This window comes from Phoca vitulina, unplaced genomic scaffold, assembly GCF_004348235.1.
Source record: "Phoca vitulina isolate PV1807 unplaced genomic scaffold, GSC_HSeal_1.0 scaffold44, whole genome shotgun sequence".
NCBI lineage: Eukaryota > Metazoa > Chordata > Mammalia > Carnivora > Phocidae > Phoca > Phoca vitulina.
Window position 1 is genome coordinate 1,965,620 of NW_022589747.1, and position 23,223 is coordinate 1,988,842.

Genomic DNA, 23,223 nt, shown 5'->3' on the forward strand with positions numbered 1-23,223 from the left:
AGCAGACTCCCCGCGGAGCAGGGAGCCCGATGCGGGGCTCCATCCCAGGACCCCGGGATCATGACCTGAGCCGAAGGCAGATGCTTAAAGAACTGAGCCGCCCAGGCGCCCAGGACTGGTGCCTTTCGATTAGTGAGAAAGCCGCCCGTTGCGCTCCGCACGCCCCACGCTCCCGGTCGGCCTGGGAACAGACCGTCAGAGTAAATCCGCGTCTAAGTTCCCGCGGGGGAACCGCAGACATGCGCCCGCCCAGAGGCCCCAAGGGCGCAGACTTAGAGCCGGAACCCAGGGGGATTTCACAGGCCCGCCCTCGGGAGGCTGTGGCCCCACTGCTGCCAGGGGAACCCCAACAACCCCCACGCGGCTCGGCCCGGCCAGCACCAGACGCCAGGCGGAAACAGGACAGGGAAGGCGGGAGCGCAGCTGCGGCGCGGGGGAGGGGCCCGGGCTGGGCACGTGGGGCCGGGGACCTTCACAGCCCCCCACGGCCGTGTGGCCCTGGGCAGGACCAGCTGGGCCTCAGCTTCCTCTCCCGCGTGACTGGGATGCCATCGAGGGACCCTGGTTTGAGACGACAAACACAGTAACAACATGCACAAGCGTGGGGGATCCTGGAAGAACCAGGCCTGGGAGGGGGCCGGGGGAGGGAGGAGCCGGGCCCTAAATCTGGCTCAGAGCTTCAAAGCCCAGACCATCCCCCCCACACACACACCCCCGTCCCTCTCCTTTCTAGAGCTGGGGATGGAAACACTGAACTCACAAAGGTCCCTGCAGGACTGAAAAAGGATAAAGCAGACAAAGTAACTTGGCCACTGGCTGGTGATTACAGGAACTCCAGCAGAGAACAGCCAGGAGCATTATCTTTGCAAAGATCTATTTTCTGAATGGTCTTTCTATGCCTCTGAGGTTTGTGAGATTATTCACAAAGACAAATATTTACTCTACATCTCCTAATGGGTGCACTGCACAAAGGCGATGAGTGACTTTCTAATCAACATAGACTTGCCTTTGGAATAAAAAGGGGCATCCACGCCAGACTAGAAAGGCGGCCGGAAGCGCAGCCGGGTCTGGAGGCCAGCGAGAGATCCCGAGGTAGAGCGGACATCGTCAGAGGCCCTTGGCCTTTGGGTAAGCAAAAATCAGCAGAAATGCAGGGAAGAATTCCCCTGGCCCCAGAGGATGCTCTGCGCACACACACACACCGAGCTGGGCAGTTGGTCCGCTCACAGCCTGGGACTGGGGCACAAATCTCATGGCCGTCAGACTCCAAGATGGCCCGAGTGACCCATGCGCCCACGCCCGCATGCAGTCCCTTCCATGGTGGCTCGGGGCTGGTCTGTGGGACCAGGCAGTGTGGTGGAACACAGGGCTTGCAGCCCCCGCCCCGACCTCTCAAGCCAGCCCTGCTGAGGACAGCCAGGCGGAGAGGCTCACGTGGGGGAACTGAGGCCTCACACCAACAGCCAGCACCAGCTTGCCGCCGTGTGAGGGGGCCCCCTTGGGAGGGGCGCTCCGGCCCCAGGCGTGCCTTCAGATGATGCAGCCTCTCAATAGGCCCGGAGCCACACTGCCCAGCCACGTGACTCCCAAATTCCCGTCCCACTGAAGCAGTGAGAAATGACAGGTGCTACCACCATGCAGGGCACTAACTTCTGGAGTAATTCGTCGTGCAGCAGGAGGTATTCACTACAGTGGGCGAGCTCAGCCCGGAAAGGGCTCTGGTCAGTGGCCAGGTCACAAGTGGTGTGACACACTCATGGTGGACGGGATGGCCAACTCAGACACAAGAGCGCCCACGGCCATCGGAGAGCAAAGCCATTACATTCACAAGGGTTAACTAATCACAGCGACCTCGCGTAAACCACCCAGGCACTAAGGTGGAGATCCCAAGAGGTGGACACACTGTTTCCAGTACGTAGGCAGGCGACCCCCAAGTTTTATGGATGGCCCCTCAGGTTTTCCTTAGAGAAGCGGCAGTCTAGCGGACAACCTCCGGCAGTGTGCCTGGCCGTGTGCGCCATGCTTTCCCAGGTGCAACTGCGTGTGGTCCTGTAAGCATCCCCTCGGGAAAACCACGAGGGTGAGGGGCCCAGCGATGGCCCGTCTCCACCTGGCTCCCCACCCAGCCACACGTGGCCTTTCCAACACCTATAAACGCCCGAAGTGGACATAGTCCAGGCCAGGTTTCCAATCCTCTCGCCTACAGACAAAATGCAGCTCCTCAATACAGATCCAACATCCCCCGTGCCATCGCCACCAGCCCCACCCCGTCCTCCCGTCCCCCCGACCCAGAGCTTCACTCACACCATCTCCACGTACCCCCTTGGCTCTGCTCCCCTGTCTCTGTCTAGAACTTCCCACACACCCTTCTGCGTCGAGCTGACATGTTTCTTTCTCCAAGACTGAAGGCGGCAACCACCTTCTCCACCAGGAAGCCCTCCGTCGCTCCTCCTAGTCTGGGTTAATGCGTTCCAGAAGCCCCGGCCTGCCTTCCTCTGCCTAGCCTTCATCCCACTACCCCTCACTTCACAGCAATCTCTGTGTCCGTCTCCCCCCACTACACCAAGCTCATCCAAGACGGTGTCCTTTGTTGAGAATCACCAGCCTCTTGTAACAGTGGTGGGAACGGAGATCGGCAGCTGATACCAACAGAGCGCCCACCGGGCACGAGCTGCATGGTGATCACACCTTCCATCACACAGGCTGGCTGGATTTTCACCATGCTCCACGAAACAGCCACCGATCTTCTGCATGTCTAGTGATGGGAGCCTGGGGTCCTTGCACGACCCCTCAGGTCTTATCTGCCCTGCATCCGCTTTCAGAAGCCGGTGCACATGGCGGGGGCCCTCCCTCCCTGACCGCCACTCCATGTGGTGCAGTCTCCAGGGAGAAGGGAGGCTGCAGAAAGCACCAGAACTTCCCCAACGAAATGCATCCCTAAACTGCACACACCCAAAAGGACAAGGTGTGCATGTGTACTCTGACCACCAGTCTCTCCCCAGCACAGCAGCTCATGCTTTGTTGTTTGCTTCCAGCTTTCCTGAGCTATAATTGACAAAACTGTATATATTTAAGGTGTACAACATGATGATTTGATACATGTCTACATTGTGAAATATTTGCCACAATCACGTTAATTATCACATCCATCACATTACCCATGCGTGTGTGTGTGAGAGGGAGAAAATACCTAAGATCTATTCTCTTAGCAAACTTTAAGTATCCAATAAAGTACTGTTAACCACAGTCATCATGCTGTACATTAGATCCCTAAACTTATTCATCTTGCAACTGAAAGTTCGTGCCCTCAGACCAACATCTTCCCATTTCCCCCACGCTGGAAACCACCATTCTACTCCATTTCTCTTCAGTTTGGGGTATTTGGGTTTTTTTTAAGATTTCACATATATGTGATACCATAAAGTGTTTGTCTTTTTCTGACTTATTTCACTTAGCAGAGTGTCCTCCGGGTTCATCCATGCTGTTCCAAATAGCAGGATTTCCCTTTTATGTGGCTGAATAATTTTCTGTCATTTATATACCACATTTTCTTTATCCATTCATCCATCAATGGACGCTCAGATTGCTTCCGTATCTTGGCTATCGTGAATAACGCTTTTACGAGAAAGAGAGAACAGATATCTCTAATGATTTGATTTCCTTCAAATAAATACCCGGAAGTAGAACTGCCAGATCATATGAAATTCTAGGTTTAACTCTTTGAGGACCCTCCATACTGTTTTCCACGGTGGCTGCAACAGTCCGTGTTCCCACCAACAGTGCACAGGCGTTCCCTTTCTCCACATCCTCACCAACACCTGTTATCTCTTGTCTTTTTCATGAAAGTCATTCTAACAAGTGTGAGATGGTAACTCATTATAATTTGCATTTCCCCTGTGACAAGTGATATTGAGCATCTTTTCATGTACCTGTTGGGCATCCAGATGTCTTCTGGGGAAAAATATCATTCAGTTCCTCTGCCCATTTCTTAATCCCATTATTTAGTTGTCTGCTATTGAGTTGTAGGAGTTCTTCATTTATTTTGGATACTAATCCCTCATCAGATATATGATTTGCAAATATCTTCTCCCATTCTGTGGGTTGCCTTTCCATTTTGTTGATGGTTTCTTTGGCCATGCAGAAGCTTTTGAGTTAGCTACAGTCCCACTTGTTGATGTTTGCTTTTTGTGTCATATCCAGGAAATCGCTGCAAAGACCAACATCAGAGAGATTTTCCTCTGTTTTCTTCTAGTCATTTTATGGGTTCAGGTCTTACATTTAAGTCTTTGACCCAGCTCAAGTTAATTTTTCTGAGTGGTAGAGACATAAGTGTAGCTTCATTCTTCTGCGTGTCATTATCCATCTTCCCAGCACTGCTGTTAAAGAGATTATCCTTCCCCTTGTGTGTTCTTGGCACCCTTGTCAAAGAATAGTTGACCATAAGTGTGCAGGTTTATTTCTAGGCTCCCAATACTGTTCCACTGGTCTATGTGCCTATTTTTATGCAGTACCACACTGTTCTGATCATGACAGCTTTGCAATATAGTTTGAAATCAGGAAGCGTAATGCTTCCAGCTCTGTTCTTTCTCAAGTTTGATTTGGCTATTTGGGGTCTTTTGTGATCTCATCTGAGTTTTAGGGTTGTTTCTATTTCTGTAAGAAATGCCATTGGAATTTTGATAGAGATTGTGTTGAATCTGCCGATTACCTTGTGTAGCATGGATGTTTTAACAATATTAATTCTTCCAATCCAACAACACCGGAGTATCTTTCCATCTATTTGTGTGCTCCTCAATTTCTTTCATCAGTGATAGTTTTCAGCGTACAAGTCTTTCACCTTACTGGTTAAGCGTATTCCTAAGTATTCTATTGTTTTTGATTGCACTGGAAGTTAGATTCCGTTCTTAATCTCTCTTTCAGATAGTTCACTGTGTCTAGAAATGCAACTGATTTTTGTATGTTGATCATGTATCCTGCCACTTTACCAAATTCACCTGTTAGTTCTAACAGTTTTTTGGTGGACTCTTTAGGGTTTTATATGGTATTTTTTTCTAATACTGGACTTTTATAAATTCTAGGCAACATTCGATTGTACAAACAGTCCTGAATTACTGTGTTAACAAAAATCATTTTTAAAAACTCCAGCGGTCCCTGTAAGGAGCAGAATCTGTGCAGGTTTTAAAATAAAGAGACTCTATGCTCTGTTCCCAGATGAAAATCAACATGTTAATCTCAGCATTTCTGGGCCTGTTACTACATAATTATCTGAGGCCATGACTCTGCCCCCTAAAAACCATTACTGATGGTTCTAAATATGGATGGTATCAAATGCATGCATTACACAAATATGTTCATTGCAGTTTCCCCGGCATCTCATTACTTTCACTTACATGAAAATGAAAAGAATCCTATTAATTCAAAATGCAAAAATGTCCCTTTCATTAAAAAACAACACAAATTGCCTCATTATTCTCATTACCTTTCGCTCCGTCACAGCCCTTGTCCAATTTCTTCCTGCTGAAAGCATCAGCACATCCCCCAAGCTGAAGTACAGAGGCCCCACATGCTGGTGCTCAGTTTCCTCATCTGTGACACAGGTGGTTAGAGGACAGTAGAACACGCCGTGCAGAACAGGGCCAGCTGGGAGCTCCTCAGATGCACTGAGCACGACCACTTCTACTACCGTTCCTGGTCCAGAGTCTCTGAAGATGCCACTGAAATGCACCAACTCTGTTCTTCACACACCTCCTCCGTGTGGCTTCTCTGCATTACAATGTCCCTAGCTTCTGGGCGCTGAGCACTCAGTAAAAAGCAAGGCTGGAATCTTCCACCCAAGGCCTAACTCACAGGCCACTGGGATGTTCCCTCTGCTTCCACAGACCTCTTTCCACATAACCCTCACGTGACCCTGTGTCCATGTCACCCTGAACTCTCCTCCAGCAACTGCCCAAATGCCCTCACAATACAGCATGAGTGCCTACTCTCCTGTGTCTTCCACTGTTTTGTGCCTCTGGGTCACACCTCACCACCGCTTCACACATCTGCCCCCCCCACACCTAAGCACATGACCCAGGGAGACAACATGCGTAGCAGAAGACCCCTAGCGTCTCCTGAGAACCATTACGTACTCAGTACATAGTTTCAGGACGTATTGCTTCTCCCTGTGGAATACAGCACTCACTGTCCACTGCTTAACCAGTATTCTCTTCTTGCGTTTTCACCTTTCCGTGAGACCAGCTGGGACATGAGCACTGAGTACTTCTCTGCACGGTGGAGCATGGTGGAGCTTGGGAGAAGCACCTGTGTGGGTGGGAGCAGGCAGCTGACCTAGCTGCCTTCTCAGGAAACACCGTTTTTGTCTGAAAGAACTCCCAGGCAGACAATGCATGGCTATTCAGACTTGCACACTCATCAGTCTCACCAATGAACAAAGCGTGCCTGTCACGGTGAGGTAAACAACTGACAGCATTTGGCCGATGACAAAATTTGAGATTTCAAGTGAAATTCAGAATTTGGGGTGACATGTATCCATCCCCATGAGCTTGACAACTCCTAACACGGTTCTGATAGAATCGACACTGAAAGGAACAAATATGGGGGGTTTTCTTGGTATTTTATAATAAATGTGTTAACATTGAGAAAATCTGCTGAACTCGTTGAACCAGTATTTTCCAAATGATCACAGCCTGACATCACATGGCCACGCCTGGCTAGAACATACTCTCAAAGTGCTGGACAGGCTCATGGATCTTAACAGAACAGAGTAGGCAAAGCTCATCGACACAGTTCCAGACCCCACACCAAAACTAAGCTTTAAGAAACATCACTTGAGTTTTGGTTTGGTATCCAAAAAGAATACCCTCAATAATCTGAAAAGGTTATCAAAATGCTTCCTTTTTCAAACACATATCTACGTGAGGCTAGATCTTCCTTGAACCAAAACAACATGTCTGTGATGGTTCATTTTATGTGTCAACTTCACTGGGCCACAAGATGCCCAGATATCTGGTTGAACGTGATTCTGGATGTGTCTGGGTGTGTCTGGAAGGGTGTTTCTGGATGAGCTTAATATCTAAATCTGTAAGCGAGGGAAGCAGATTGCCCTCCCCGGCCCGGGTGGGCCCTCATCTAATCCAGTGAGGAACTAAACAGAATGAAGGGCAGAGTAAGAAAGAATTCTCTCTGCATCACTGTCTTTGATCTGGGACAGTCAGTGTTCTCCTGCTTCTGAACTTGGACTCGGACTGGAGCTACACACCAGCTCTCCAGCTTGCCGACCACAGATCTTGGGCCCTCGCAGCCTCCTTAACCAGAGCCAACCCCTTCTGACAAATCCCACTGGCTCTGTTTCTCTGGAGAACCCCACCTAATACAAGGTTGAAACAGGTTGAATGCAGAAGCAGATAGGAGGGTCCAGCCTCCCTATAATGCCTAACAGAAGCACAAAATATACACACATATACACACATGACATCATCACTCTTCTCATTATACAGAATGAGAAGCAGAACAAAGTGATACCAAAGATTCCTTTCTGCATGATAAAAAAAGAGTTTACCAAACCAATCAGAAAAATTGTATATCCATAAATAAAATATTGGGTAGCTGTTGAAACACTATGATTTCTAAAAATCTAGTATGTGACAACACTTATAATAGGCAAGATGAAGAGATGTAAAGCTATGTACAGTACAAAACAAACTAAACTCTGTAAAAACAGACATGGGCAATGGCCTCATCCACACCTGAGAACTCTGGGCAGGATGGAGGTGTCATCCCAACTCGGATAAGCAAAGGACGGGCCATGCAATATGTCTCACTGGGAAAACCAGCTAACTCAGAAAAAAAAACAGAAATAGTGCAAATTCCAGGTGAATCAATCATGAAACTGGATCAGAACTGGAAAAGCAGAAGGAATATTGGAATAAAACATGCAGAACATCCTTATGGCCACAGAGAAGGAAAGGTGCTTTAAATAACAATCGAACACAGGGATTAAACGAAGTGATGGCTAGGTCTGAACAAGCCAGACCTTAAAACTTCCCCGAGATAAACACTCCACAGACAAAATCAGACAAACAACTCCCTGGAAGGCTTGCCATGCAGAAGGTCGAATGGTAAGAAATTCACATGCCTGTGGGTCCAAGTCCATCAAAAGTTGGCAAATGTTCTGCCTGATGTAATGGATAAAATGATTAATATTTGTAAGATAATGAATTCTTCTAATTCAAGAAGGAACGATAATAAATAATCTAATTTTTTTAAGATTTATTTATTTATTTGAGAGAAAGAGAAAGCGTGTGCACAGCAGGGGGACAGAGGAGAGAATCCCAAGCAGACTCTGCACTGAGAGCGGATCCCGACACGGGGCTCGATCTCACGACCCTAAGATCATGACCTGAGCCGAAACCAAAAGTCGGACGCTCAAACGACGGCACCACCCAGGTGCCCCAATAATCTAATTTTTTAAATGAGCAAAGGATCGGAAAGGCTAGCTCACTAAAATGAACACCACAGACATCTTCTCTGTGTCTTTTATAGAGGCTACTTCAAGTAATAGCAGATGAATGGAAAATACAGTCAAGGGAGATACCACTTTTCATCCACCCACTCGCAAAAATGGAAAGCCACCAAGCATCAAGCGAGAGAGCGAGTGGAGCTCAAGGCCACAGGGTGCAGGGTGGGAGCCGGTTCCTGCCCCCCACTCAGTGGAGCCCACGTCCGCGAGGGTCCAGGGTCCGTGGTGCGTGTGCTCCTCACAGGTCTTCCAGGCCTTGACGACACAACACATACGCAGTCCGTTGGAGGCCGTCTCCACCGCCGCACATTGGCCCCCTTGTCTCACAGGGGTTTCCAAAGCCCAGGGTGAGAATCCCAGCTCCCAGTACACCAGCCCCGGCCCCGAGCATCTGGCTCTGAAGCACCAGACATTTTTACATGTTGTCTTGGAACTGCTATTCTTCCGAATGTCTGCAGGAGCCTCAGAAATCCAGGCCACTGTCTTACAGGCCCGTCAGAAGCTTTTATACGACACTCTGCACATATTTACCAAGGGAGAGATGAGCCCTTGCTTCTCTGCTACTCGCCCATGTACACTCAAGTTCACCAGCCTCTCTGGGTTCCCAGTAACCGGCTACACAGACAGGAGGGGACCGGAGGCCCCAGGACTGGGCAGCCTGCCCTAACATTCACTGCTCGGCCACGCTGCTCTCTCAGTTGACTTGTTGGTCCTCACTGCCCCCATGTCCTAGGGTTGTAACACGGCATCTGGCACAAAGCAAGCACTTACCACGTGTATCTACCGATCTGCCATCTACCCAAGTCTTTATCAATAATCACTTAGTATACTATGGACTGTGGTGGCCTCACAGATAGGACGCCCCCCTCAGACTGCGGGCCCCTCACAGATAGGACGCCCCCCTCAGACTGCGGGCCCCTCACAGATAGGACGCCCCCCTCAGACTGTGAGCCCCTCACAGACAGAACTCCCCCCTCAGACCATGAGCTCCTCACACACAGGACACAGCTTTCTCATCTTCTCATTCTAACAGGTGCTTAACACACATTTTGTTTACTGAAGGGGAAAAGTCATCATCCAATCTTCCTTACAAAACTCCCTCATTCCACGTCCCTCTCCTTGTTGCTCCCTTTCTCGATCCTCATCTCCTCAGATTCCTCCCAAGAGGGTCCCTCTTTGCGGCATTCCTTCATTCTCTGTCACTTTTCCATTCCAGTCTGTTCTCTCCTATTCCACGATAAGATCCAGGCAAAGCCTTTCCAACGGGATCACTTCTGCTTGGTCTGACCCTGCACCCTCCCAGACCATCTCCCTCTGGGGGCAAAATCCCCCAGAACTCACATCTCTCAACACCTGCTCAAAACCAGAACACCAACATCACCTGTGCCATGGCCTTCCACTGCCTCACCTAAACTATGACCAGGTTGGGTTCATAAAAGCAACATCAGTGGAAACTGAACCATTTTAAACCACCCGAGGGAACCTGGTGGAGCAGTGAGAACAGGTTACCACTGTGCCCAGTTAGGGCATTAGGTGGCGAGGGCACAGAGCTGGGGTGCCATCAGCAGGGTTCTGGGCGGCATGATGTGAGCCACAACCACACACTGAGCCCCATCACCACCCTCACTGCCATCTCTGCCTTTCCCTGTAAGGTTCCAGAATAAGGATTAAGAAAGACTCTATGTCAAGCATCACAGCTTTGTAAAAATGAAGCTTTTTCTTCTAATCTCGCCACATATGAAACATGAGGTAAAACAGGGGGTTAAATGTGAAAGTAAGGGACTTGAAGGTCAAGAATGAGCCAGAACAGGAACAGCAAAAATAGGAGCCTGAGTCACAGAATACACCCCTACCCTTCTCTACCATCACCATCCCCACCAGCAGCACCATCATCACATCACCGTCAGCACCACCACAACCAGCATTATCGCCAACGTCACCAGCAGCAGCAGCATCTTCTTCCTCGTCACCATCATCATCTTCATCATCATTGTCATCACCGTCGTCATCTTCATCACCACCACCATCACCACGATCATCGTTACAATCAGCATTATCACCAACACCATCATCAATTCATCACCGTCATCATCACCAGCATCATCACCGTGATCATCATTATCACCAATACCATCATCAATATCACCACCGTCATCACCAACGTCACCATCATCATATCACCATCACCACAATCAGCATTATCACCAACATCACCATCATCATCACCACCATCACCATCACGATCATTGTTACAATCACCATTACCACCAATGCCATCACCAATGTTACCACCATCATCATCACCTTCATCACCATCACCACCACAATCACCACCATCATCATCACCAGCATCATCACCACCATCACCATCATCATCACCACCACCACCGCCACCATCACTAACACTACTGGACACTTTCTTGAGCCAGTCAACGTTCTGTGTGTTCCACGTGTACTTAATCTGTTATTCACAGTCACTCTAAAGGAAAATTCAAGCACAGGGAGGGAGAACGGGAACCCCAGGAGCCTGGCTCCACCGTCCACACTCGGCTCCAACACACCTACTGCTTCTCCAGAAATGAGCCAGAGAAAGGGCCCTTCTACCACAAATTCACGAAGCCAGCATGCGTGACCGCTTAGATGATGCCAGTAACTGGCATGCCTCATTGTCTCCAGGGGGCACATGCAGGGGCTCAACACGCAGATGCATGTGACGTGTATAAATCACAGGAGACAAAACTACTCATGGTCCCTTTTCGTGGTCTCTACAGTTTACTGACAAAAGGAACAGACCATAGAAATTAACTACATTTTGTCAGGGGCAGGGAACAGAACCATGGAAGGGCCACAGTTTCCTCTGAGCAGCCAATCACAGTCACCCACGGCGACCCTGACGGGCCCCGTCTACACCCATGGTGACCCTGCCGGGCCCCTTTACACCCGCAGTGACACTGCTGGGCCCTGTCTACACCCGCACTGACCCTGCCGGGCCCTGTCTACAACCACAGTGACCCTGCCAGGCTCCCAACTACACCCGTGGTAACCTGCTGGCCCCGTCTACACCCACGGTGACCCTGCCGGGCTCCTGACTCCAGTTCTGGGAGCAGCATGCCCACATCCTGCCCCCACATGTCCACAGGTGTGTCCGTGGGGCAGGGGAGATACCCCAAGTCTCACATTTTGATCCCAGTGAGACTGGTCCTTCCACAGGCCCTGTTCACCTGACAATGTCACCAGGGTGCCCATCATACAGTCGCGTTTGGAGCCATCAGAGTGATCCCTTAAGACAAGAGCACTGAGTCATGCAATGCAAGACCTCTCCAGCCCGTGCAGCAGCTCGTGGGGGCCAGGTGACGGGGAGCCCCCCAGGCCCCCTCACACAGGCTGCCTCCAGGGAGAAGGGAGGGGGCCCACACATCCAGAAAAGGACACAGAGACACCGGGGGGTCAGGTAGGGGAGGGCCCCGCTGGCAGGCCCCCTGCGGCCGCGGTGGGAAGGAGTGACCGAGGTGGTGGCATGCTCATGGCCCTGGGAGCACCGTCAGCAAGAACGACACAGGACCCTTAGGTGGAGCAGCCACACCAGCCCGCCCACTCTCAGGCCCTTTTCCTGCAAGAGAGACCTTAGAGGCCCAGGTCCCCCCTCACCCCGCTGAAGTCTGACCCTCCTCCCCCGCAGCCCCACCACAAAGCAGCCCGCAGGGACTGAGTACGGGGGTCCTCAGGGAGAAAAGGGAGCCAAGAGGCAGTCCCAACACCACAGAAGCCCACTGGCGACACCACAGGGCCACCCTGTGCCTCCTCCAGGGCCCGGTCCCCCAACCTGCCTGTGCTCTGTGACACGGATCCCCAGCCCCAGCCGGGATTCTAGGGCTCAAGGGAAACGAGCAATGTTGTTCTCACAGGCCCACTCTCCGGATTTATTAACATGCAAGCACACGACTGCCTGGGGCTTGAGCATCAGAGCCCTGACACCAGGCTGAAGGGCCCGCCAGGGTGCAGAACATTCCATTGTACACTCACTAAGAGGTCAGAGCACAAGACTGAATAACCCAAGTCACGGACCCCCCAGCGTAGACGGAGGGCAAGTCACAGCCGCTCACTGCTGTCCCCTCGCCCACGTCAGCAGCTTTGCTCCTTCTGGAAAAGTTTCCTCCTGAGCACGAATCCGGGTAAATACAGTCGGTCCCTGCCCCAGGAAGGGTGGGGGGTAAACACCAGCTCGGAAGGGGAATTCCACGATTTAACTTTTGGAAACTCCCAACTCCCGAAAGAAGCTTTTCATTTGGGTTTTTGTTTGTTTGTTTGCTATGTTTTGGTTTCATTAGCAAGGGAATGATAAACGTGCACTCACCTCGGCATGAAATCCCTTGGCTGTCAATAATCTGCTTGCAAACCCCACAGACCTTGGGTTTCTTAAAGGCTTTGTTCTTAAAACTGTGCAGACTCGTTAATTCTTCTGGCTGAAAAAACGAAGGGAGAAACTGTCAGCTCCACGATTCACAGTTTGTTTGCTTTTTCTTTTCTCTTTCAGGAAATAAGGCGTCTAGCAGAGTTTGGGAAGAGCTAAAAAAGGAACTTTACCCGTTCAACAGAGAAGAACAAGAAGCCATCCAGCCAACGCTGGGATTCCCCAGGGGAGCCTCAGATACCCGGTCAGCATTCTCGATGCCAGAGCCCCAGAGGGAAGCTCACACCCCCTTGCCCCCTGGCTTGCAAATCCCCTTATAAATGGGTGAAGAGCGTCAGGAGCGCGGCACTAATCAACGCTGATAATGTGATCCTGTATTAGCTTCCACCGACATCCATGACAAAGTAATCCATAGGCAATCCCAGAATCTTAATGCTTCCTCTGGAAGCAATGCTCAGCAAACAGCACAACCGTGTTCAGAGGAAGCTTGGTGACTGATTCTCCCGGCCCCTGGGCCTGGAGTGAATGTGCACCTCTGCGGACCGAGAAGCAATCATGTAAGACCAGTGTGTTAAGATATGCGGTTCCTCCCTAAACCCGGCACAGCACTGAATCCACGACACACACGGGTACTAGGAATACCTGAACCACTCATCTACCCGGTTTACAGGGTCAAGGCTCACGGCTGTATCTGATCATCTTACAAAAATTCAATTTGCCTTAGAAACCAAACACCATCGTTCTACCGCATTGGTGATATTCGGCAGTGTATCCTCCCAGGGCCTGGATCCACTGAGGCCCGTACTTACCACCAGCAGCAGCCACAATTCCCTGGAAGATTAAATGTTCGCCAGAATGGGAAACAAATGGTACAACTACAGTTTCTTACACATGTTTTTAGAGCTACACCAATCCTGTGACTCAGCAATTCCACTCCTGGAGACACCCAACCAAAGTAAATGCATATGCCCACAAGAGTCTTGTGCAAGAATGGGCAGAGCTGCCTTATTTAAAAATGCCCCGAACAGGAAATAACCCAAATGTCCATTAAAAGGAGACTGGATAAACAAACTGTGATATATTCCTATGACAGAACACTGTTCAGGTACACGCAAGAGCTTGCTACCATTACACACTACTAATCATGAATGAGCACCTAAAGCGTTATCGTGCTGAGCAAAAGAACTCCGACACAAAAGCACACGGTGATGATTATTTACATGACGTTCATGAACAGGCAAACCAATCTATCTAGTTCCTCAAAGGCAGGAAAACAGTGAGGTGAGCTCCATGACTGCCCCAGATTCCTGCATCGAGGAAGGTCCCAGAATGCAGAGAAGGAAGGGGACCAGTGTACCACCTGGGATTGAGGAGAAGGTGCTAAGCGTCCAGGCAGAACAGGGCAGCAAGAGTTCACTCACCAGAGCACCACAAAACAGGGCTGCATGGAACCCCTAAGATGTGCACAAGGGCCCTCTGAAACATTAGCCGAGTGCTGATGAGCACATGCGTGCGGTATATGCTCACATCACAGTACAAACTGCCCAAAATAAAGCACAGAAAGAAGGGACCACCTAAGTAAACACACAGATCAACAGACAGAGCATCAACGAGCTGTGGGAAAGTTCAAGCAGCCTAACGCATGTGTAATTGAGGTCTCTGTAAAGAGGGGAGGGGAATCATTGAAAATATAATGCCTAAAACTTTTCCAAAATCTGAGCGAAACTATAAACCCATAGACTGAAGAAACTCCATAAATCCCAAGTACAAGAAATGTGGCAGAAATGACACCAAGGCACATGATAATCACACTGCTCAAACCCAGTGATACACAGAAAATCGTAAATGCCTCCAGAGGAGAGGAAAAGACACATTACGACAGGAGACCAACCATTAGCACAACAGCAGATTTCTCATGGAAAATAAATCCAGTGAGAAAACAGTGGAGAGATTTAGAGTGCCAAGAGAAATTCTGCCACCCTGAAATTTTGGACCCAGCAAACACAGCATTCAAAAATTAAAGTAAATTTAAAAATTCTTATGATATGCAAAAGCTGAAATATTTCATCACCAGCTGACACATACTACAAGACAAGTTAAACACAGTCTGAGCACAAGGAAAATGATCACAACTGGAAAGACAGCTTTACACAGAAGGAACAGTGCCAGAAATGGTAAGTATGTAGATACATACATAAGATTTTCTCCTATTATTAAAAGCTCACTATAAAATAATTAACTGTTGAAGCAAAAACTAATAACGATGTAAAGTGAGGTTCAACAGACATAAAAGTAAAATTTATGATAAAACAGCACAAAGCCAAGGAAAAGAGAAATGTAAGCATTCTACTGCAAGGCTCTCATACACTATCATGTGAAGCAGGCTGTGATAAACTAGAGAGATGTACTATAAACCCCAAAGCAACTACTAAAATAATGAGTGATAGGTAATAATCCAACAAAACAGATAAAATGAAATTATTTTTTAAAAAGTTCAACTAACCTAGGGGTACCTGCCTGGTTCAGTCGGTAGAGCACAAGACTCTTGATCTCAGGGCCATGAGTTCGAGCCCCACACTGGGTGTAGACATTACTTTAAAATAAAATCTTTAAAACATTAAAAATAAAAGTAAAAGTTCAATTAATCTATACATGGCAAAAAAGGGAAAGTAGAGCAAAGACTAGGTGAGAGAAACAGAAAACAAACAGCAAGATGATAGATTTAGACCTCACCATATTAGTAATCACATTATATAAATAGTTTAAATGCCTTAATTAAAATGCAACAGTTGTCAGATTATATTCCTTTAAAAAAAGAAAAAAATACACACGGATAAGGTTAAAGGAAACCTGGAGTGGCTATATTAATATCAGACAAAGTCGACTCCAGATTAAAGAATGTTACCAATGATATGGAGAGGGATTTCACAATAAGAGGGTACATGCATCAAGAGAACATACAATCATAAACATGTATGCACCTATTAACAATACTTTCAAAATACATAAAGCAAGAAATGATAGGATTGCAAAGACATAAACAGGCAAATGTGTAAATATGGTCAGAAACTTATTTATCCCTCTCTTAGACTGAACTATGTCCCCATGAAATTCATATGTTGAAGACCAAACTCCCAATATGACTGTATGTAGAGATGGGGCCCTTAAAGAGGTGATTAAGGTCAAATAAGGTCATAAGGGTGGGTTCCTAATCCAGTAGGACTGGTGCCCTTACAAGAAGAGGAAGAGACATCTGGGGGGGCTTGCACACTAAGGAAAGTCCATTTGAGGAGGACTCAGCGAGAAGGTAGCCATCTACAAACCAAGGAAAAAGGCCTCAGGAAAAACGAAGCCTGTCAACACCTTGATCTTGGACTTCCAGCCACCAGAACTGTAAGAAAATAAATTTCTGTTGTTTAAGTCCCCCAGTCTGGCATTTTGTTATGGCAGCCCCAGAAAGCTAATATACCCCTTCCCAATGACTAATAATTATTTTTATCAATAATAACAATTGGTAATTATTGCAGAAAATAATCAAAGATACATAAGATTTGAACAACATTCTCAAAAGACTTGACCTAATTGACACTGATAGAACACCTGACCAACAGCAACAGAATACACATCCTTTTCAAGTGCATATGGAATGTTTAATGAAGCAGACCACACAGCCTGAGACATAAAACAAGTCCAAATAAATTTACAAGTATTCAAACCATACTAAATATGTTCTCTGACCACAATGGGATTATATTAGAAACCATAAAAGATAAGATCCTTATAAAATCCCCCAAGTATTTAGAAACTAAACAACACACTTCTAAATAATACATCATAGCAAACAGGATTTATCCCAGGGAGGCAAAGTTGGTTTAACATTCAAATACCAATCAGTAAACTAAAAAAGAAACCTACTGGGGCACCTGGGTGGCTCAGTCTTTAAGCATCTGCCTTCGGCTCAGGTCGTGATCCCAGGGTCCTGGGATCGAGCCCCGCATCGGGCTCCCTGCTCCGCGGGAAGCCTGCTTCTCCCTCTCCCATTCCCCCTGCTTGTGTTCCCTCTCTCGCTATGTCTCTCTCTGTCAAATAAATAAATAAAATCTTTAAAAAAAAATAAAATAAAATAAAAACAAAAATAAAAATAAAAAAGAAACCTACACAAGCTTTCAATTAATCGATGGGGGGAAAATCTCTGACAAAATCCAACATCCATTTCCTGATAAACACTCTCAAATCAAAATAGAGAGACACTTCCTCAACTTGGTAAACTCCACCGCAAACCCCAATTCAAGGAAAACAGACTGAATGCTTTCCCTTTAAGCTCCGGAACAAGGCAAGGATGTCTGCAATCAACATTTCCATTTAACACTATCTTAGAGGTTCTAATCAGTGCAATTGGGCAAGAAAAATAAGTAATAGGTATCTAGTTCGAAAAGGAAGAAGTAAAACTGTCTTTAGTCACTGATGAAACCACTGTCTATAAAAAAAAAAAAATTCATGAAATGTACAAAAAAGCTCTAGAACTAACAAGCAAGTTCAGCAAAGTTGAAGCACAGGAGCTCACTGACTGTACAAAATGTATTTCTACATCCTAGCAATAAACATTCAGAAACTGAAATTCAAAGAACATTACCATTCACAGTATCATCAAAAATATTAAATCCTTAGAAATCAGTCTAACAAAAGATGTGAAAGGCCTATAAAGTAAAACATGTAAACCATTTCAGAAAGAAAGTGAGGAAGACCTACAGAGGCAGAGGGATATACCGTGTTCATGGATGACAAGACTCGCTTTAGTCAAGATGCAGTTTCTTCCATAAAATCGACAGATTCCACACCATCTGAAATCCCATGGAAATCCCAACAGGCTTTTTAGGTAATTGGCAGATGGGTTTTAAAATTCAGGTTTACATTCAAAGCACAAAACAACTTTGAAGTTTGCACATATTCTAGTGTACAATTTGATTAAGTATTCAGACCCCAACTCCTTCCTCCCTGACCTACAGCAGACATAACTGATCATTCACAGCTACCGTCCCCCCCTTGGCCTTACAAGGGACTGGAACTGGCAGAGGGGTGATTCCAGTGTGAACACGAGCTTTGGCTGTTCTCATCTTCTCTGCTAGTTGAGCTCTCTGGAGTGCGGGCAGCTTACAGCTTTCCAATTGACCAGCTCTAGTCCTCCTCTCCCCCACATCCCACCTGACCACTTCCAGTTTCTCCAAAGTCTTTGCCACATCATCAGGCATCTCGTGGTGTTTATGTGGATCTTGTCAAGCCTCTCTAAGGAGGCGAAGTGCCACGCACCAAGCAGGACTCAGCTTCTGCTGCCTGCAGTACAAGCTCTGGGACCCCGCGCAAGTCACTAGGGACCTGGGGACACAGAGGATACTTCCCCTCCTGCCTGTGAATGGAGCTACTGTAAATGACCAAATGCTATATATACACCAGGCAGGAGTTGTGTGCACCAGCCACCCATGGGAATCACTCGGTCAGCTTTTGAAACCACTCTCTCAAAACCCCGCCCAGACCAGTTAAAACAGATCATCCGGAGGTGAGGCTAGAATACAAACTTTTTTTCAGAACTCACCCCGTGATTCCAATCTGCAGCCAGGACCGAGAGCGACCACTACATAACGGACTATACTATAAGGATCCTGCATAAACATAAGGCACTGTTGGTATATCCCTGTTCCTCCGTTTGCTACAGGTTTTTGCGAGACACTAAACTTTTGGGAGAGCAGGGCTCCTCCTGCACTCAGTGCCCGCAAGGGAGGGACGACGGTGTTCCTCCTGTGAAACTCAGGACACCGGCAGGGTCCTCCTGTGCCGTAAGCATGACCACCGCGGACCCACAAACACAGATGGGAGGACTCAAAACAGAAACCACAGAGCCGAAGTTAGAGGCTGTGGGCTCAGACCCTGTCTCCACCCGTCTCGTGCTCAGACAGGAGCAGGCATTCAAGCATCTGAAAATACAGTCCTCATGGCAATGCCCCACTTGGCACACACTTTCCCCCCTCGTGTGTGAGTTATTTGTTTATCCACCTTCTCTCCGGTGCTCCACTGCAATGTCCCAGAGGCAGGATACAGGGCTCTCAGCCATGTGTCTCTGAGCCCCTCTGCACAGTGCCTGGCAGAGAGAACCTGAGACCCTCAATTAACGTTTGTTAACAGGATGAATTGGCCCTAGTCTTCGGGCCAACGGGGGACACTGTGACCTTTTATTCCTTCCAAATACCTTTATTCCAACCAGGGAGAAAGAGGCACTGTGTTCCTGAGATTTTCTTGCCCGCTGGGCCACAGCTAGAAGGCTGGAGGGTAAACAGCAGAGGTGTTGGGGAGGGGGGAGCTTGAAGCCCCGTCTGTCCCGGCCCGCATCCCCGAGGAACTCGCTCCGGATAGTGTAATAACATCTGCTCACGCTTCATCTGTGCAGAACATCTCCATTGTGAAATGAGCTAGACGGGATTAGACGGCCTTTGTTCTCACCTGATACCGGGCTTTCCTTTCACCCAGAGGTGGGGCCACAGAGTGCACGGGGGAGGGGAGGCTTCCATGCTGCAGCATTTAGCAGGCTCAGTTCAGGAATCTAAATTGCATTTAATTGTTAGGAGCAGACAGTTGGAAGGGCAGTGAGCAGGGCTGCCCGTTCCACAAGGACTCCCGGAGGGGTACCCGGTAATTAGTGCTGGTCTTGATTGTGAGGTCTCTTTTTAGAAAGAAAAATCTCTGCAAAATTGAGCAAGGAAAAGCTCCACGTGAGCGCGGGAGGGTACAGCTCTGCTCTGCTCTACAGAAATGCAAAACTGCACAGAACTCTCTGTGGGTTCTCCGGGCTAATGTTACAGTAGCAAAACAGCGACCCACACAAAGGCTAAATCAGCACAGACCTCGCTGTTTTCCTCCCCGGGAAAGAGGATTTAGGCGTGAGTTCTGGTACCTGGGAAACCGGCAGGCGGCATTCCAGGGAGCAGACCCAGGGCAAAAACACCAATCAACTTGACCCTGAAGTTAAAGGGCCACCAAACCTTCCTGCATGGACAGAGTAGCCCCTAAACCTCTGGGATGACGCCCACAGAGGTCTCCACCCTTTCGCAGCCCGAGGACACAGGCGTCCAGACACCCTCCCCACACCACACACTGTCCCAAGCTCCCCAGCAACAGCGTTTGGCTGTTAAACTGATTATCACAATGCAGGGCGACCGAAGGGATGTGAAGTAGCTGACACTTCGACTTACTCATTTCTCAGAACCTTAGAAAAGTTTCCGGGAAACGAATGCAATAAATGCCTAATTATTAGGCTCAGAGAAAGGGCTGCTCGAGCCAGGGGGGCACCTGCTCGGTTTAGTTCAAACGCGGTGGAGGACGGTCCCGTGGACCACGGACTGCAACGTGGCCCTGGCGAGCTTGGATTATCCAAACACGCCATCAGCACAGAGCTGGGGGCCCTTTCCCTTTGAAAGAAATCTGGGCTGCGCCCCCAGCCTACATCAAGGCCAGTGTCCTACTTCCATTCTCCGGAAAAGGAGTCCAAGGAAGCGCGTTCAAAAGGCAGTTGGATTAGAAAGTTAACCCTGAACTCTCCCACTCCACGTGCGTGCGCTCACCCGGGGGCCCGCCTCCCACCAGGCAAAGGCCGGCTTCCCCGCTTCCCCTCGTCCTCCCCTGCGCGCGCGCGCGCACACGGTACTCACGCGCGTGCACAGAAGCACGCGCGATTGTGCGCGGACAAGGGCGCACGAGCACGCGCAGGCAAGGGAGCACGGACACACGTGGGCATACGGACACACTCGCACACGCGCGCGCGCATTGCCTCGAAAGCGCTCTGCTCCGAGAGCCCCTGCGCCCCAGCTCCCCAGCTCCGAGCCCCGCGCCCCCGCGCCCCCTCTTCAAGCCCCGCGCCCGGCTCCGAGAGGCCGGCGCCCCTCGGCCCTGCGCCCCCGCGCGCGCTCGCACCCACTCACCTGGCGCCGCTGCCGGCGCGCCCGGGCCCCACGCGCGCACCCTCCAGGCGGCCCCGAGGTCAGGGCGCGCAGCCGCATGGCCGCCCGGGCGCCCGCGGAGAGCTCGGCCCTGGCCAGGCGAGGTCGGCCGCGGCGGGCGCTGACCCCTCTCCCGCGGCGGGGCCGGGCTGGGATGCCTCCGGGGCCCCTGCGCCCCGAAGTCCCAGGCAAAGTTCGACCCCGGAGACCCGAAAGGGCGCAGCCGGCACCTCCAAGTCCACTCTACCGTCAGAAGTCAGATGCCTGGAACAAAAGCCAGGCGAGCGAGCGCACGGTCCCCGGGCGCCCCTCCATCTGACACGAATTAGCCCTCCCTCCCCCGCCCCAGACCGCAGCTCCACAGAGGAGGCAAAAGGCTTCTCAGCCAGACGCAGGCAAAGTGGAGAAGAAACGCCTCCCAGGGCAGGGCTGGGGGGCAAACCTTCCGCTGCCACCCGACTTAAATTACCCACGCCTTTCGCTGGGGGGGGGGGGTCAGCTTGACTAGGATTTCAGACCTCGCCAAGAATGCCAACCGAGGGGCTTAAAGTCAAACCTGCGGGCTCAGGCTTTCAGGATTTTAAAATCTTGACCGTGGTCCAGTAAACCTGCCTCTGTAATGCTCAGTATCATTGGTAATCTACCCTGCGGGCACACCGTGGGTTGGGAGTGCAAAGAAGGAAAACCCCAAGGCAGAAGGGTTCTCTTTCCAGAGTGCCTCCGCAACCAAGGAAACCAAGGAGCCCCTCCTTGCTAGAGGGAGGAGGACCAGCTGGGGGTCCCAGCAGGCTCAAAGCTCAGGATCAGGGTCTTTCCACAGCTGGGGGGCTGGGATCCCCGCGCTCTCCTCCTCCTCACCATTCTCAGGGCCAGCCAGCCACTGGAAAATCACACATCCCGTTTTCCTCTCTGGCTCTGTGATCTTGGAAGGGAATTTAAAACCCGGAGCGTGGGAGCTGAAGGTGACCAGGAGGGTGGGGGCAGAGTGTCACATGAAGAGGAAGGCAGACACCTGGAAAGTGGAAGGGTCGCTTAGCCTGAAGGACAGCCCAGAACGAGGGACGGCACGATCGGCAGACAGAAGAGCTCTTTCCTTGAGCGCGTCGGACCCCCGCTGGACCGAGGGGACACGGCTGCCATTGTGGAGCAGTGATCTCAGCTCTGGTAGCTCCTGGGAGGAGGGAAAGGCTGCCTTGATCATGTTTGGCTGCAAGAGGAGGGAGCAGAAGGGCTAGGGAGACTTCTGGCCTCAGGCCGCTCTCCTAGTGCCCCCCAGCCGCGGGCCCCTGGTGACCTGGCCTGCTCTGTGCCCAGCCGGAATGCGCCGCGCTCAGACCTGGGTCGGGCCAACACTCTGACTTCCTTCCCATCTTTGATTCCGTGAGCAACTCCAATGTCTTAGCTTTGGAAGCAGCTGGGTGGGCTTGGGCTAGAGCGAGGTCTTTATGGCTTACACATGTGCGAATTCCAGTGGTGGATTCAAGGCCAGAATTAACCTCTCGGGTTCTGGCACGGAACATCCATCTTCCCGTTTCTGCAGGGGAACGGCAAGGCTCTTGGACTTTCAGCCACAAAAAAACAAACCAACCAACCCAGCATCACGCCATTCGGGTGCAGACACCCATTTATTCTCATGGCTCCCACCCCTCAACTTAGGTCACTAGTCATCTTTCTCTTCATTCATTCATTTTCGAGATTCATTCATCGCTTACTCATTTTTCCGGGGCGGATTCAGACTTTTTAGTTTTGCAAACACTTCTCAGTCCTGTTTCTACTAGAGATGCCTGTCCCCCACGGAGTGACACAGGACCCGATGCCATCCGCGTCACACGTGTTTCTGATTCCCCGACATCAAACACAAGATGGGGCACGGAGCCGTGTCTACAAGCCGAGCTAGAACCACGTCATTCTGCTATCTGGGGGCGCACAGCACACACACTTTTTCCAGAAACCAGCTGGATCTACCGCCAGCCTTACCCACAGAACCAGCAGAGGGGACGTGAATCCCAGCAAACAGGAGACCCCTCCCCAACGTGGTAAAGTTCCCCAACGTTGAGGCCGGGCTCCACACTCTGTGGGGGCCCCTGCATAGGACTGTCAAGAGCGCGGGGAACATCCCAGGCCTGCAGATCACGAGACAGATGCTTGTTTTCCTAGGGACACCCCAAACCTCTTATTTAAAAGTCACCTCGTTCGGGCAGCTGGGGGGCTCAGTCCGTTAAGCGTCTGCCTTCGGCTCAGGTCATGATCTCAGGGTCCTGGGATCGAGCCCCGAGGCGGGCTCCCTGCTCAGTGGGGAGCCTGCTTCT

At 49.9% G+C, this 23,223-nt stretch overlaps 1 protein-coding gene across 6 annotated transcripts in view; it reads right to left on the reverse strand.

The window, feature by feature from the left end:
* Nucleotides 1-23,223, reverse strand: part of TNS3 (tensin 3) — a 213,764-nt gene that overhangs the window by 160,049 nt on the left and 30,492 nt on the right. For 3 of the 6 annotated variants that reach the window (XM_032430625.1, XM_032430620.1, XM_032430623.1), the window contains exon 2: nt 12,873-12,981. Coding sequence is in view for 3 of the 6 variants with exons in the window: in XM_032430620.1 (XP_032286511.1) it covers nt 12,873-12,981 (109 nt within the window). In the remaining 3 variants the exon portion in view is untranslated. Of the gene's footprint in view, nt 1-12,872; nt 12,982-13,102; nt 13,725-20,896; nt 21,357-23,223 lie in introns of those variants that run through there. The other 3 variants (XM_032430618.1, XM_032430617.1, XM_032430624.1) reach the window with 2 other exon arrangements.